General features: G+C 36.7%; 1 protein-coding gene across 6 annotated transcripts in view; it reads right to left on the reverse strand.

The window, feature by feature from the left end:
- Window positions 1–15,485, reverse strand: part of BIRC6 (baculoviral IAP repeat containing 6) — a 183,971-nt gene that overhangs the window by 15,347 nt on the left and 153,139 nt on the right. For all 6 annotated transcript variants that reach the window (XM_060753997.2, XM_060753996.2, XM_060753998.2 and 3 more), the window contains 4 exons: window positions 7,086–7,296; window positions 4,350–4,495; window positions 3,108–3,218; window positions 408–625 (listed from right to left, as the gene is read on the reverse strand). In XM_060753997.2, coding sequence (XP_060609980.2) covers window positions 408–625; window positions 3,108–3,218; window positions 4,350–4,495; window positions 7,086–7,296 — 686 coding nt within the window. The remainder of the gene's footprint in view (window positions 1–407; window positions 626–3,107; window positions 3,219–4,349; window positions 4,496–7,085; window positions 7,297–15,485) is intronic.

A 15,485-nucleotide genomic window follows, 5' to 3' on the forward strand; every position in this document is an offset into this window, starting at 1 on the left:
TAAAAGTATTGTGAAATGAGATTCCACTAAAGGAGCAGTGAACAGAAACTTGTAAGAATTGTTTATGTGTTGTTTTGCGCGGGGGGGGGGGGGGGGGAGGAATTACATGTGCACAAAAATCTGTGGAGTTATTTCTCTTAAATTGTGCCTATCAAGTTTCCTCTGTAAAGTTTAATCTTTAGGGTTACAAGAATGTGATTTTTCTTTTTCTTTTTTTTTAAAAAAAAATCAAGTGCAAGTTTATGGAGGAAGGCCAGGAATCCAGATTCTACATGTCTATTTGTATCTGAGTTTGGACTGGACCAGACTCAATCCAGACTGATCTGAGGCAAATTAGGCCCAAATAAACATTGAGCTCCTAACCAAACCGGAGTGCTGTACACAGTCCCAGTCCTGAGAGCTTGTACCTTCATAATGTCTAATCTCTCCTCATCACACCGGACAAAAACACTGGATGAAGAGGAGAGTGGCAGCGATGTTGAAAGCGTTACAGCTTCTTGAGCAAGACGTCGGGCTCTGGCAGCACTGTTTGCATCACTGGCATTTTTCACCTGAGACACGTAGTGGTAATTTACTTTAAACACTAGTTTTCCATCAACATCTTCAGAAACCATCTCAAAGGTATCTGGAAAAACAAAGCATTACCTTTTATTTTAGTGGGGAGAAATTTATTTAAACTGGATAAAGCAGCTGAATTTAAGAAAAGGCAGAGCCAGTATATAAACATCCCACAGAAATGTAATAAACATAAATGGATAGAATGACTCTCCAACCCTATGTTAAGGCATAAAAGTTACCCTGTTTCTCATGCTTACAAGAACACTTACCTACTTGTATATAATTTTGGAGTAAACTAGTAAGGATGTCATGGTTTAGAGTCTGGCTATGATAGTGATAAATGGTTGTGGGAGAATAAACACATTATCACAACATACACTAATGGTGGGAAATCAGGTGCTAGCTTTATCAAATAGATCTGGGTCCTTCTATTGAAAGAATGAAACTTATCTACTTGGATGTACTGGTGCACATGAACTAAAAACAGTACTTCCCTTCATTTCATTATACATAGAGCCATAAATTTATATTGCCCAATCAATGAGCACATAGTAGGAAAAGAGAGAGAAATATAAATCCTTTATGTAAAGCTTAGCCAAAAGAAGTGTCTATGTAAGCAACTTAACCAAACACAGTACTCACAGCTAGGGTACATATGAGTACTGGGCAATTTAATTTACTTTTCAGCTGGAATGTTTTCAGCAGATTTGTTAAGAGAATATGCAGAGACTTTTGATTTATAACGCAAACTGATTATCTTTGGGAAATGAACAATTATTGTGAATGAAATCTCAAATGGAAATCCCTTGCAAAAATTACGAAGTCTTGAACTACAGTTGGATTGTTACTTGTATTTATCACAGTTATCTATGACCTGGTTTTAAGCTGTTTCGTTTTTCAACCTATTAGGCCTCATCTGTGATATAATACAATTTCAGAATGTAGTTTAACTGCATTGAATTAGATTATATGTTGAGTTGGATTAAAAGAGATTTAAAGAAGAGATTGTTATTTATCACAGTTATCTATGACCTGGTTTTAAGCTATTTCATTCTTATTTATTTATTTCCTGCATTTGTACCCCTCCCTTCTCACCCCTGAGGGGGAACTTAGAGCGGCCTCACAGCAAGCACCATTTGAGCCATCACAGTCATAAAAACATTCAACAAATTCATTAAAAACAAGGCATTAAAAACAGTTAATTACACACCAATTAAAAAAACACGCCAATGAAAATCAATGTCCGGGTCAATTCATGGTTGCTTCGAGTTGCTTACATCTTCTTCTCACTTGCTGCTATTCAATGGTCGAATGCTTGGTCCCACAACCAAGTCTTGAGTTTCCTTCTAAAGGACAGGAACCTATTTAGGCGTCATCTGCCATATAATGCAGTTTCAGAATGGAGTTTAACTGCATTGAGTTGGATTATATGTTGAATTAAATTAAAAGATTTAAAGACGGGCTTAAAGCCAACCTTAAAAACTGTGGCATAGACACTGAGAACTGGGAAGACCCGACCCTTGAGCGCTCTAGCTGGAAATCAGCTGTGACTAGCAGTGCTGCAGAATTTGAAGAGGCAGGAATGGAGGGAGAGAGGGATAAACGCGCCAAGAGGAAGCTGCATCAAGCCAATCCTGACCAGGACCGCCTTTCATCTGAAAACTGATGTCCTCACTGCGGAAGAACATGCGGTTCAAGAATAGGGCCACCTACAGACTCAACGCCAAGACACTACACTTCGAGGACCATCATGCTCGGACAATGAGAGATCACCTAAGTAAGTAAGTAAGTAAGTAAGTAAGTAATAATTATATGTGTCTATGCCAGTGGTTCTCAACCTGTGGGCCCCCAGATATTTTGACCTTCAATTCCCAGAAATCTTAACAGCTGGTAAACTGGCTGGGATTTCTGGGAATTGTAGGCCAAAACACATAGGGACCCATAGGCTGGGAACCACTGGTCTGTACTATTATATAAACTGCATTCTGAAACTGCATTATATGGCAGTGTACATGGGCCTTAGAAATTTCAAACCTGAATAAAGGGACTTCTGTTTGTCCAAAACATTACATTGAGTTAGTGGTCCACAGTGTCTAAACAAGCTGAAAACAGTTGATCATTTAAACCTAAGCTTGCACCCATCCCTACTCTATACATAAAATAGGTATGTAATCAACCTAAAGCAAGTGTGACTGAAACAACTTATATAACTTAGGGAAACAGAAAAAAGGAAGCAAGATCAGCAGCAGAAAGAAATAAAAAGAATATTTTATTTCTTTCTGCTGCTGGTCTTGCTTTCTTTTTCTGTTTCCCTAAGCTGATTTTTCACTATAAGCTTGTAGGGCCAGTATCTTGCCCTCCTTTAATCTGAAAAGCACTATGCACATCAATGGAAGTGTGTGTGTGTGTGTGTGTGTGTGTATATATATATAAACTCTTTCATTCCTCTTTAGATACACATTTTCCACTTATTTAAGAAAAAAAGTCTAAGAACGGTTATTTGTTTTTGTGCTACAACAAAGAAATGTACATATTAACTTTCAACTTACCAAACTGGAGTTTTTTCATTACAACCACATATTTTTCTTCAAGGGATCTTAAAACAGATAAAGGCTTGGGTTTCACTGCAACCTTTTTAGAGTATTCAGCCAGTTTTCTCTCTGTAATAACAGATGTAAAAAAGAAAATTATATTAACATAATATTTTAAAATATAACTTTATATTACATTTGTTTCCCTTTCAATGGAGCAAAAGAGCAACGACTAAGAGGCCAAACAGAAACTGTAACTTCAATTCAAAGACAGATTTTTTTAATAATCTATTTTCCTATCTAGGAAAAATGTAGGGAATGATTCACATATGTGCCAAAATCCAGCCTTTGGCAACATGACCTTAGGCTTGCTAAAAGTGCAACATTGCTTAGTACTGAAGAGTCAAGAATGACTCAGAGCTGACATTAGTAATAGGGCTAAATAGTCTAAGTGACCCAAAGTGTCTTTCCTTCTTGACTATCGATCCCAACCCCTCTGTAATGTAAACTGATACACTTAGGGGTGTTCTTCTCTCCTCTTCTCTTCCTGCTAGTCCTCTCAGCTCTACCCTGGAATGAAGCTAGTTTAGATTAGAACCCGGAGTAACCTTCCTAATTTAGAATGCAGTTCCTATGGGAAAGCCTTTAGATTTTTTTTCAAGCCACTAGTATCTCTGCTTCTTAATCGGGACTTCTAACCACTAAACATGCACTCTCTATCAAGGCTAATCTTAATTTGGTCATTCTTTAGAGGTATCACTAAAGTTTTAAGAGAAGGGAATTTTTAAGGAGATGTAAAGCCACGCGGACAAATGTTTTTTTTTAATTAATTTTGTCTCAGTACCATCATTCTTTTATATGGAAATTCTGCAGAAACTTAAACCAAAACCCACATTCATTACCATAAATATGTGTGCCTTTGAAGTTGTCTGCTGCATATTTGTGAATTTTAATGCAACGTTTTTTTAGATGCAGCATTCTTTCCATTTATGTAGGCACTATATATATTTCAGTTAACTAAAGCTTTTTATATTTACTCCACCAGTTTACAAATGCTACAGGAAGTTGAGTGGCAACTTGTTAAAAATGATACGTTTTCAAAACAAAACTATAAGAATTACTACATTGAAGCAGTATAAAGTAAACAGCAGTTTAATCCTTTGGTCCATGTTTTCTTTTAAAGGATCCTTTGCTTAATCATTCTTCAGTTGAGCCATATATACCAAAAAAAGGTGTTCCTAAAGGCTGCTTCTTTTTTACCTTGGTTCGCTTGGCGCAAACTTGTTGTAGCAGCATACACTATCTCAGCAGTCCTCTGGATATCTGGCACCAGAAGTGTTAGTCCCTCTGGTTCTTGATCTGATGTATCTGACTTCACTCCAGTTTTTGATTTGTCCTTTTTAGATCTGAAAAATAAATTTCTGTGTCTTTAAGGGAAGTTGGTAACTTTAAAAAGAAATACAGCGATTGGGGTGAAACTTGCTACAATAGTAGAACACATTTACCACTGTTAGCCCAAGTTTCAGAATGCTTCAAGTTTCAAGTTTCAGAATGCTTCATTTATCTATGACTTTTTGGGAAATTTTCAAAGTTTTTATAAACAACATTAAAAAAACTACAAAAGCTAGTATCTCCTTGAATTTTCTATACAATGACACAAGATAACAGGGGATCATTCCTCTCACATTTCAGAAATATTCATAGATGTACTAATTCTAGGGATTAAAAAAAGTTTTGACAAAAACATTTTTTAAAAGCTATAACAGCTATCTTATTGAATGTCTCTCATATTAACCAACAGAACTTCCATATAAGGATTTCTTCCCAGCCCAGCTCACAGAAGTATCAGTTAATCTTCCTTTTAGCAGATTTAACAATTTATTGGAACTGTGGCTGGCTGCTGCTACGGAGGGATAAATCTCTCCCCTATCCTGATTGTGGCTTTCTGATGCTGAGCAGAATTCTGGGAAATGTAGTTTAGGGGCAGGGCCTTTTGAATTCTCTGGCATAGAGCTCCTCATCTTCCCAAACTACATTTCCCAGAATTCTGTGCTTTCTTTCCCAGTGAATGCTGCTTTCTCCCTGCTGCTTCTCTCTCCTAATAGCAAGAGGCCATTAATCTAAAGAAGAAAGGCAGCCTTTTTGACTTTGCCATTGCTTCCTTGCATTGAAAATAAAAATTACTTACAAGATTTACAACATGTATTGAGTAAGTTTCAATTCTTAAGTTTTTGGCAAGGGTCAAGCCCATGTGTCAAATATCGCCTCATAAGAACAAATTTGACGAATTTGATACGACTTATGAGGACTAACAAAAAATGTACACCTCTACTCTGTAGGAATGCACATACAATACCTCAAGTTCATAGTAGAAGTAAAACAGGGCAGAAGTTAATTAGACAAACAGAAATCTTAGTTTCCTTCTGAGCCTGCTCTTTTTAAATCTCATTATTAACATTCCATTTTCAATTCTCAAATAACAGTAAATCTAATCTTTGCACTAGTGGTTCTTTCCATAATTTTCTTTACTCTTTTGGAGTTCTCTATTCCCATCTTTAGCTTGTGATTACTGTTTAAAATTCCACTAATCATCTCACTTTTATTGCAAAACTCCACATCATTTTCCTTTTGATTTTTCTTTAAGAGTTATCTGTCCCTGTTTCCCATTTATATAGATTTTTGAGTATATTCACTCAGTAGTTCTGCTTATCTTTCACCTCTGATTTCTCCACATTCTCTTCTTTAGTTTGATTTATTCTTATTTAAATCCGGTATCTTTTTTTCTGGATCTTCATGCCATTTTTCTTTTCTCTCTCTTTGTCTGTGGAATTCTTACCAGTTGGTATGTAATTACTTTCATCTTCCACTTTTTTATAGAAGGCCTCAGCTCATTTAGTCCAGCTAGCCAGTGTCCAATTCCTTCTGGCTTTCCTTAACTAATTTTTAGAATTATCTGACTAGAGTTTAGACCCATTGAGCTGTCCTTTATACATTTTGTTCAACATCAGGTTACTTATAGACATTTCACAAAAATATTAGGCTTCACGTTCCATAATGTTTGATTGTCTCTCTATATTTTAACAATTATATAGTTGAATATGTGGCAATATGTTTCTATCTGTCAAGTATTACTAAGAGACACCAAAATAGAATTTATGCTTTGGTTCTCCAGATATTTTTCCACCAATATTGAAATATTGAAATGAATATTGAAATGAATATTTCAATTTTGAAATGAATATTTCAATATTGAAATGAATATTTCAATTTTTCTGAATATCTAAGGCAGTGGTTCTCAACCTGTGGGTCCCCAGATGTTTTGGCCTTCAACTCCCAGAAATCCTAACAGCTGGTAAACTGTCTGGGATTTCTGGGAGTTGTAGGTCAAAACACCTGGGGACCCACAGGTTGAGAACCACTGATCTAAGGGAATCTATATGCATGGGGATGTAATTATACATCTTCCAACAATTTTTAGGTGAAAACTGGGACCCTTGTGGCTAAACAACATCAGTTAGTCAAGATGGCAAAAAGTAGTAATGGGGTCAAACACAGTAGCTAGGAGAAGCTGCCACAGTTTGCTTTTTCCCGAGAATACTGAGAAGGGCAAGATTCCACCCTTTCCTATCCTCTCTTCCCTGCTAGCAAAGCTCAAAGTCTTGCCTTCTGAAACAGATAGAAGTCCTACAATTAATTAAAAGAATGCTCTCTGTAAAACTGAAGGAGATTTTTAATTCAGGATACATGTCTATAGTTCTCTGCTCGTTTCAGATTTGTTGTCCAGCGTATTAAGTACATTGTCTGTGTGTGATGTAGAATAATATCTGTATTAAGTATATAGGCTCTGGATTATTTAACATACCAATGTGTTAAACTTGTGCAGGACAGCCTAAAGTCATTTAGCCAAGACACAGATATATTCAATGTGAATAGCTCTTAGTGAGACCATACCGTATGACATTTCTTACAATAGGAAGAAAAGTAAAACAAAAATACCTCAGTCGATTAGTGTAGGTATCCACACATGTCTTCATTTTAGCCAACAGAGTTCCAACTGAGGCTTGAGACTCCAACTGCTCTTCTTCTTCTTCTCCATTTTCTCCAGACAGAGGCAGCAATAATGGCACCATAGATGTGCATGAAGCAATAGCACGGAGAAGCTCTAACAAAGCTCTGTACAGGGGAACATGCCTGGCCATGTCCAAAACTAGGAAAGAAAGAAAGCAATGTGGTAAAAACTCCACATATCTAGATTGAAATAGTAACTGCCATTTAGACATTTGTGCGATGGGGTCTGGTCCTACTCATGCTGCTGGGTCATAACCAAAACTTTGTGTTGTGCCCTTAAACAAACCAGCAGCCAGTGGACTGGAAGAAGGCAAATGTCCCCATCTAAAAAAAAAGGGGGGGGGGGGAGGAGGGGGCAGGGGGAGAGGACCCAAACGATTACCACTCATGCAGCCTGATACGAATATCAGGGAAAAAAAATCTAGAACAGATAATTAAACAGCCAATCTGTAGGCACCTAGGCAGGAATGCTTTTTGGTGATCTGTCATGAGTCTTTTGATTGTGGATATTACTACATGGCAACAGATCAGACTGGATGGTCCTTTGGTCTCTTTCAACTATGATTCTAGATATATGATCTCTCATCAAAGATGTCTGCTTTAGAGGAGAAGGAATGAGGTAGACTGCTCTATGGGATGCATTTTTTTTCTTTCCCTTTTAGCCTCTGGTAGAAAATGTTCCAGCTGCCCAATGAGACAGAATGACTATCTCAAGGTTACACTGAGAGCTTAAATATTTATTTAAACGAAGATCTCTTCGCTTTACTGCAACGGTTCCACAACTACACCACGTTGCCTAGATAAGTAAAATGGGTAAACACAGAAGAAAGCTGTCACTCAAATTTTCATTTTTTAGATATATAATTTTAGAAAAGATTAGAACTAAAGCAAACTTTGCTCCTTGCTGATGTTCTCTACCTGAGATTACTAAAGGTTACCTTCATCTTGTAATAGCTTTGTTTTCTGCATACTTGCCCTTGAATTTTTAAAGGAAGAAACATACTGCATTCGCTATCCTTGATAGCTTGCTGTGTACTTCTCTGTGTCCTCTCAAAGATTTTTAAACTTTTCCATTCAATTTACATGTGATTTATGAGTCTTTTAAAAATACATGAGGCTGTTCATTTCCAAATTACTATTTCTATTTGAATCATTATTGCTAAATGACAGTTCTACAAGATAAACATAGCATCCCTGTCCACATCTGTTGCTTGCCAATTTGTCTCCCTCTTCACGGTTTTGCCTGCTACGCTAGCAAATATAAGTGTGAAAAATGGATTGATGGAAAGGCCTTTGAAGCAAGACAGCAATCCTCCTCCATGCTCTCAAGCCCCATCAACACTGCCACATAGTGCAGTTTCAGAGTGCAGATGAATCACATTGAACTGCATGATATGGTAATGTAGACTCTTATAAACCCAGTTCAATGAAGTTAATCTGCTTTCTGAAACTATATCATATGAAGATCCAGCCTCAATGTCAAACCTCAAATTTTCAATTCATTTTCACAGCTTTTATAGTGATTTAATTAGTGCTAATTCATAGGACAAGCATCGTGTCTTTAAGATAAACATCTGAAGAACAGAAGTACTGGTCCACAAATGCAAATATGTTTTAATTCAGTTGCAAAAAACCTACAAAACTGCAAGCTTTATAAATTGTTCACAACCAAAACACCACATATATGTATGTATTCATTTGAAATGTTATAAAGTACTTGTAAACTGCCAAATGGCATTTATTTTAGCATCTTTAGTTGCATGCAGAGTAACAGAGCACATAACTAGTACCAAAAACGTGTTAAATACTAATATTCTTTGAACTTTCAAAATTGGTTTCACTAATGGCAATACAGAAAGACCAAGTCTACAACTCAAATTCTATATTAAACTCAAAATAGCTTGCTAAAAATTCTTCAGTTAAAATACTGGTTGAGAACATGTGACATTTGAGTATATTGAATTTACCGATTATAGGATTTGTTAGGAAATATGCTTTCAAGTCCTGAATAGTAATTTAAAGAATATTTGGTCAACAAGGCATCTTAAGATGATGCTAATCACTGTTATTTAGCTGAGAACCTTTTAAAGAATCATAGGAGCTATTTTATAAAGAAACCCAATTACTAGCATATCTATTCTAAACCAGGGTGCTAAAAACAGGGAACTGTTCGCTGTTTTCTTCTACAATTAAATATGCTTCTCTTTTCAATCTGCTTGTTAAGTGTTATAATGAGATGATGTAGCATTAATATCGAATCAACACAAGACAGGTGCAGCAAGGAAAGTTAAATAATACACAGAATGTGTTTAAATATACTGTATGTTCTACCTCAATTAGCAGATCTGAATATATCCAGATGGTTGCAAAATGTTAATGGCAAAATACATGAAAAAATATAATTGGTCTAAAGTCACCTTATTTAAATCCAAATCAGTGATAGTATAATTACTTAAATAACTACTGTTTTTGTTCTGGGATCACAAAGATTCCAAGTCTACACGAATATTTGTTTAAATTTAATACAGCATAGTCACTGATATTATTGGTACTGTATGTAGTTTCTCTCTAAATTCTTAACATTTTAGATAGAAGATGCAGGATGAAATAGACTATAATGCAGTCTTAACAAATCCAAATTAAAATATAACCCAAGTAGCCTATCTGTTGGCGAAAACTCAAATATGGCAGATTACTCCAACAATCACCTCCCTAAAATGCTTGTAGATGACCTTAGCAATGGAAGACATTTGACCTTTGCTTATCATGGACACTTCCAATAATGAAACAACATGGCTTAATATCTTTATTCTATAGTAGCACAGGAAGCTGTCTAGATATTGTTGAACTTCATTTATTATCACCTCCATCCAGCATAACTCAGAGCTGTAGTCCAGTAACATCTAGTGGGATGCACTTTGCCCATCTATGTACAAAAACATTAACTTTTATTGTAAAAATATTTTTTGTATCTTAGAAAAGAATTTCAGAACTAAAGATTTTAAAATCTGTAATAAGAATCCTCCCTTTTTACACAATTAAAACAATTATTATAATCTATTATTTAAACAGTTACTGAAAATATACTTCATTTAATCTTTGATGTTTAAATCAGTTTTGATAAATGTACTTTAAGGGCATATTTCAGGATAGAAACTGTTTTCAACTACCGTATATTTACATCAAAAGGAAGATTCTAAACATATGCCATTCCTTAAGATTTTGGGGGTTTCGGGATACTTCAAACTAAGAATAACCAAGTCTAATGGACCATTAAATAGACAATATTGAGCAGCTCTAAATTCCTTTCCAAGCCATTTAACACTCCAAGAATAGCTTAATTGGCTATGAATGGCAATAAAAACTCTTTTGTTGCCATTGAAATGTGAAATGTAACCTCAAAGAACAGCATGAACAATGCATATGCAACCATAATGGAAAAGATAAACACTGCTATTACACAACCATAATGGAAAAGATAAACATTTATATTACTGAGTATCACCTAAATAAGTTGCCAAGAGAAAGAACTGTCTGGATGTTACACCTTTTCAAATAATTTTCACAATAATTTTTCATCCACTACACCAACAGTTCAAACCTTTTAGTTATTATCATTGCTATCCCACAACTCAGTCCAACTTTATGTCTCAAAATAGACAATTACCATCAATAAGTGGATGCTCTCTCACATGGCATCCACACAACCTGTTCTACTCCATAAAATCATCATGCCTTTCATTATCACATCATGGCACTCTACATCATTGTTCCCACTCCATATGGGGGACGGTAAGTACATGTAGAATACTGGGAAACTAGAATATGAAACACGTTAGAATAAGCAATGAAATGATATTTTCAAAAGACAACCTTATATTTATTGTCTAGTGTGGCCTAAGCATCTTAAAACAAATTCTGCCTAGGTTCCTTACCCCCTGATTCATATCTTTACTGTTTGGCTAGTTTACAGTAAATCGTTTATGTAATGTCAAAATGTCATTCAGGCCTTTATTCAGAGTCACATTATATTTTTTCCATTGAAGTCTACTTTACCAGCCAGTGTGGCCTTTCATGGGGAGATATTCTACCTTATAGCAAAATATTCCTTCACTTTATGCCTGGTCTTTATATCTGACTAAGGTTCTGGCTACCTTAGTCAAATGAAGTAATCTTCAGTGGCGTGAGGAGCAATCCTCACAATGCTCCCCCTGCTAATTGAATGTATCAACAGGGCCCAAGATCTAGGTTAAGGAGCCATGGTTCCTCCTGAAACACAGCTGGCTGCACTAGGGATTACAAAGGGCTGGTCATTACCTGAATTACAGTAAAGTCACAATGCAAACAGAATTTATAGTAATATACTATGGAACAGACTAAGCTATGTAACCATCAGGCGATCACATTTGAAAATATATTACTGATGTAAACCGCCTCAAGTCGCCTCCAGGTTGAGAAGGGGCAATATATAAATATGGTAAATAAATAAATAAATAAATAAATAAACTTGTTACTTGTGGTAGACTGTGACGATAAGCAGACTGGTGAAACTGAAACAGAAATGATACATATACGCATGTGAAGTGTGAATTTTATTTTCAAATAGCTGTCTATGGCAGTGCTTTCCAAACTGTGTGTAGGTACATATTAGTGTGTCGGCTGCATGTGTAGGCATATCACATGAATGTAACAAGAAACCTCTGAGTCTATGTGAAATAAGCAATAAATCATATATATTTAAAATATACATGAAAAGTATTTTATGAGATATGTTGTATCCCCATAAAATTACTTATGCATGTGTCCTTGTTGCTTATAAGGGGTCTAGTGTCTAGATTGAGGGAAGTCATGGTGCCTCTCTGTTCTGCTTTGGTTAGACCTCACCTGAAATAGTGTCTAGTTCTGGGCACCACAGTTTAAAAGAGATATTTACAAGCCAGGAGGGTGACAACTAAAATGATCAAAGGTCTGGAGACCATGCCCTGTGAGAAGCGGTTAAAAGAGCTGGGTATGTTAAGTCTGCAGAAGAGAAGGTTGAGAAGAGAAATGATAGCTATGAATAAATATGTGAAAGAATGCCATAAAGAAGAGGGAGCAGGCTTGTTTTCTGCTGCCCTAGAAACTAGGTCTTGGAGTAATGGGTTCAAATTACAGGAAAGGAGATTCCACTTGAACATTAGGAAAAACATCCTGTCTGTAACGGCTGTTCAGCAGTGGAACTACTGCGGTGGAAGTTCTTTCTTTGGAAGCTTTGAAACAGAGGCTGGATGGCCATCTGTCGGAAGTGCTTTGATTGTGCTATTCATGCATGGAAGGGGGTTAGACTCGAAAGCTCATGTGGTCTCTTCCAACTCTATGATTCTATGATTCTAATTGCTTTGTACTCAACAGAGAGATGTAGCTCTTAAAAGTCTAAAATAAAGTCTCTTTGTAGAAGTGGTTTGTTAATTGCAGAACTCTCTCTCAAGGAAAATTAAAATAGATTCTTATTGTAGGCAGGCAGTGAATCCCCCTTTAATGCTTTTTGTTTTGTGCCTTCATGTCATTTCTGACGTATGGCAATATTTGTTCAGAGGGGCATTGGTTTTCTCTTAGGCTGAGAGATAATGACTAGTCCAAGGTCACCCAGTGGGTTTCCATGTGTGGGGATTCAGATCAGGGTCTTTAGAGTCATAGTCCAACCCTCAAATCACTATACCCTGCTGGCTTTCTGTTTTAGTACTTGCTGACTTTTAAATGCAAGGTTTTAATATGCTTGGGACCCCTCTTTAAAAATGAATGTTTATATAAATACAGTTTCCATATGTAAAATTTTCTAGATCTATAATATAGTACCTCAGTAGCAAGGTAGCTACATCTGTGATCTTGAGGTCTCAAAGATTACAGACAGAGCAAAATAATAATTTATTCTGTACACAAGTCATTTTAAATATTCTACGATATTTCCAAGGAACTAAAGAAGGAATTCTACAGTATGGAAATGAAATTGTGTGCAAATGAATAAAGCCTTTTCGAAAAATACAATGGTACATGTGTTTCTACAATATTAGTTTTTTTTGATACAATGTAATAAAATGCCACTTCTTTTTCTTATCCTACTTGTATCGACTTCTCCTGTGTTACAGAATTTTCTCACTAGGAGACTAAGAACCAGAAGTGATTAATAATCTTAAAGTTATAAACAGTGCCTGCCTTCCAAATTTCTGAGCAGAATAGATAAAAACTAATCATGCAAAAAAGGGAAAGAGTAAAAATGTATCAATACAGTAATACAATAGTTTCCATCAAATGAAAAATACAAACTGAAATGTAAAATGCCCAGGTAAACAGAAAGGTTTTAACATTCTGCTGAAGATAATATTAACTTGGTTCTAGGCAAACTTCTATGGGGAAAATATTACAGGGTCAAAGCACCACTATTACAAAGGCTCTTTCTTTTACAGCTCATAAATCTTCTCTTAAAGAATACAAGGGTCTCCTCTCAGAGGTCTTGATATAAGAGAAGGACTCTGGGGCTTGAAATCTTACTTTGTTTGAAAACTCTTTCTCTGCACAGAGCAGGACAGCATTTCACTGATAGTTCTTAGAGTTACTGGAGTGTTAATAGGGTAATTCTCACTGTTACCCCAAGATGCTCTATGTGCTTTCATGGCATCTTTAAAAATGGCAACCATGTCGAAGCAGAAGACACTCCACCCAAAGCATATCTCATCTCAGGTCCTGAGAGCAAGGAAGGAAACACAGCAATTGTTTCTAAGTAGTTTCTTGACTCTTCCAGTAGAATAGAATAGAAACCTTGGCTCTTGCCCATTCAGTAGGGAAAAAAGCTGCAGCATTCCCTAAAAACCTCAAAGGTGATGGGAATAAACTCCCCTAACGTCTTGGCTATTACAAAGCACATTACAGGCTTTTTCCAAACAAAAAATAATTATTAAGGAGTGAAGAAGGACTGGTAAGAAGTCAAGTCTAATAAAAGAGAGGGAAAGTTCCTCCATGAGATCTAAAAAAGCTCTGTTTTCAGTAGTCAGCATACCGCCAGTACAGAAAGATAGCCTGTTCCAAGGGACTAAACTCCTCAAATGGAGTAGAATGTTTTGGTAGTTTCTTTGCACACAGCTAATAGCATATTGACATTATTCAGTAAAAGAAACATTTTGAGATACTTTTAAAAAATATGATTTGTTTACCTCTCTTGATAACTGAGATATCATCTGTCCATCAAAACTATACTGTTTTTGTAGAATCTGCTATCTACCTTTCATTTTTTTAAATGGCCCAACAGAATACTGTTAGATATCTGAAAATACATAGGATTAATCTGGGCTTCTAGATAGGTTGCCACATGATTATGGCAAGGAGACAATGGGCCAACAGAACATAATCTTTTAATGAGCTTTATATGGAGAAAAATTAGAAGGCATGAATAACAACAATAATTTTAATTATATAATGAATGCTACATATCTATTTCATCACTGTTTAAACCCTTCTACACGACTGGCTTCATCTTGGAAATATGGTTTGGGTGAATGGAAGGTTGCTTACCTGTAACCGTGGTTTCCTGAGTAGTTACCTGTGAATTCGCACATTGTGGTATTCCTGCGCCCAAGCAGGCCAGCATCGGAACCTTCTAGAAAATCTTAAAAGAATTGTATCCCCCTCAGGGCTCCACCCCCCCCTCCTCGAGTATATAATGCCCCTAAGTGGAGCCCGCCCTCAATCCTCTTTTGCCGTAAAGCAAGTGGAGGAAGTGGCGTGATACTCGAGGGGAGGAAGGGCGGGTATGTGCGAATTCACAGGTAACTACTCAGGAAACCACGGTTACAGGTAAGCAACCTTCCATTTCCTGTCGTAGTTAACTGTGAATCGCACATTGTGGTAGACTAGCGAGCTATGTAATGGACGGTGGGATCATGCCACTGCCGAAAACAGCACCGCTCTACCAAAGTTGGCCTCTCCTCTCGACACCGAGTCCAATTTATAATGTGATACGAAAGTGGAAGGAGAGGCCCATATAGCAGCCCTACAAATCATTTCCAAGGGGATACCCTTCATAAACGCCGTAGAGGCTGCCACAGCTCTCGTCGAGTGACCCTTCACCTGTCCAGGCAGGTCCTTGCCCGACAATCTATAAGAAGTACGGATAGCCGAAACAATCCATGCAGAAAGTCTCTGGGAAGAAACTGGGAGACCCCTAGTATCCTTCCTATATTTGACAAACAATCTAGGGGATTGTCTAAAATCGGCCGTTCTCTGTACATAGAAGGCTAAGGCCCGTCTTACATCCAGAGAATGCAAACCTCTCTCCATAGGAGTTTCTGGGTTTTG

Source organism: Anolis sagrei, chromosome 1 (genome assembly GCF_037176765.1).
Source record: "Anolis sagrei isolate rAnoSag1 chromosome 1, rAnoSag1.mat, whole genome shotgun sequence".
Taxonomy (NCBI): domain Eukaryota; kingdom Metazoa; phylum Chordata; class Lepidosauria; order Squamata; family Dactyloidae; genus Anolis; species Anolis sagrei.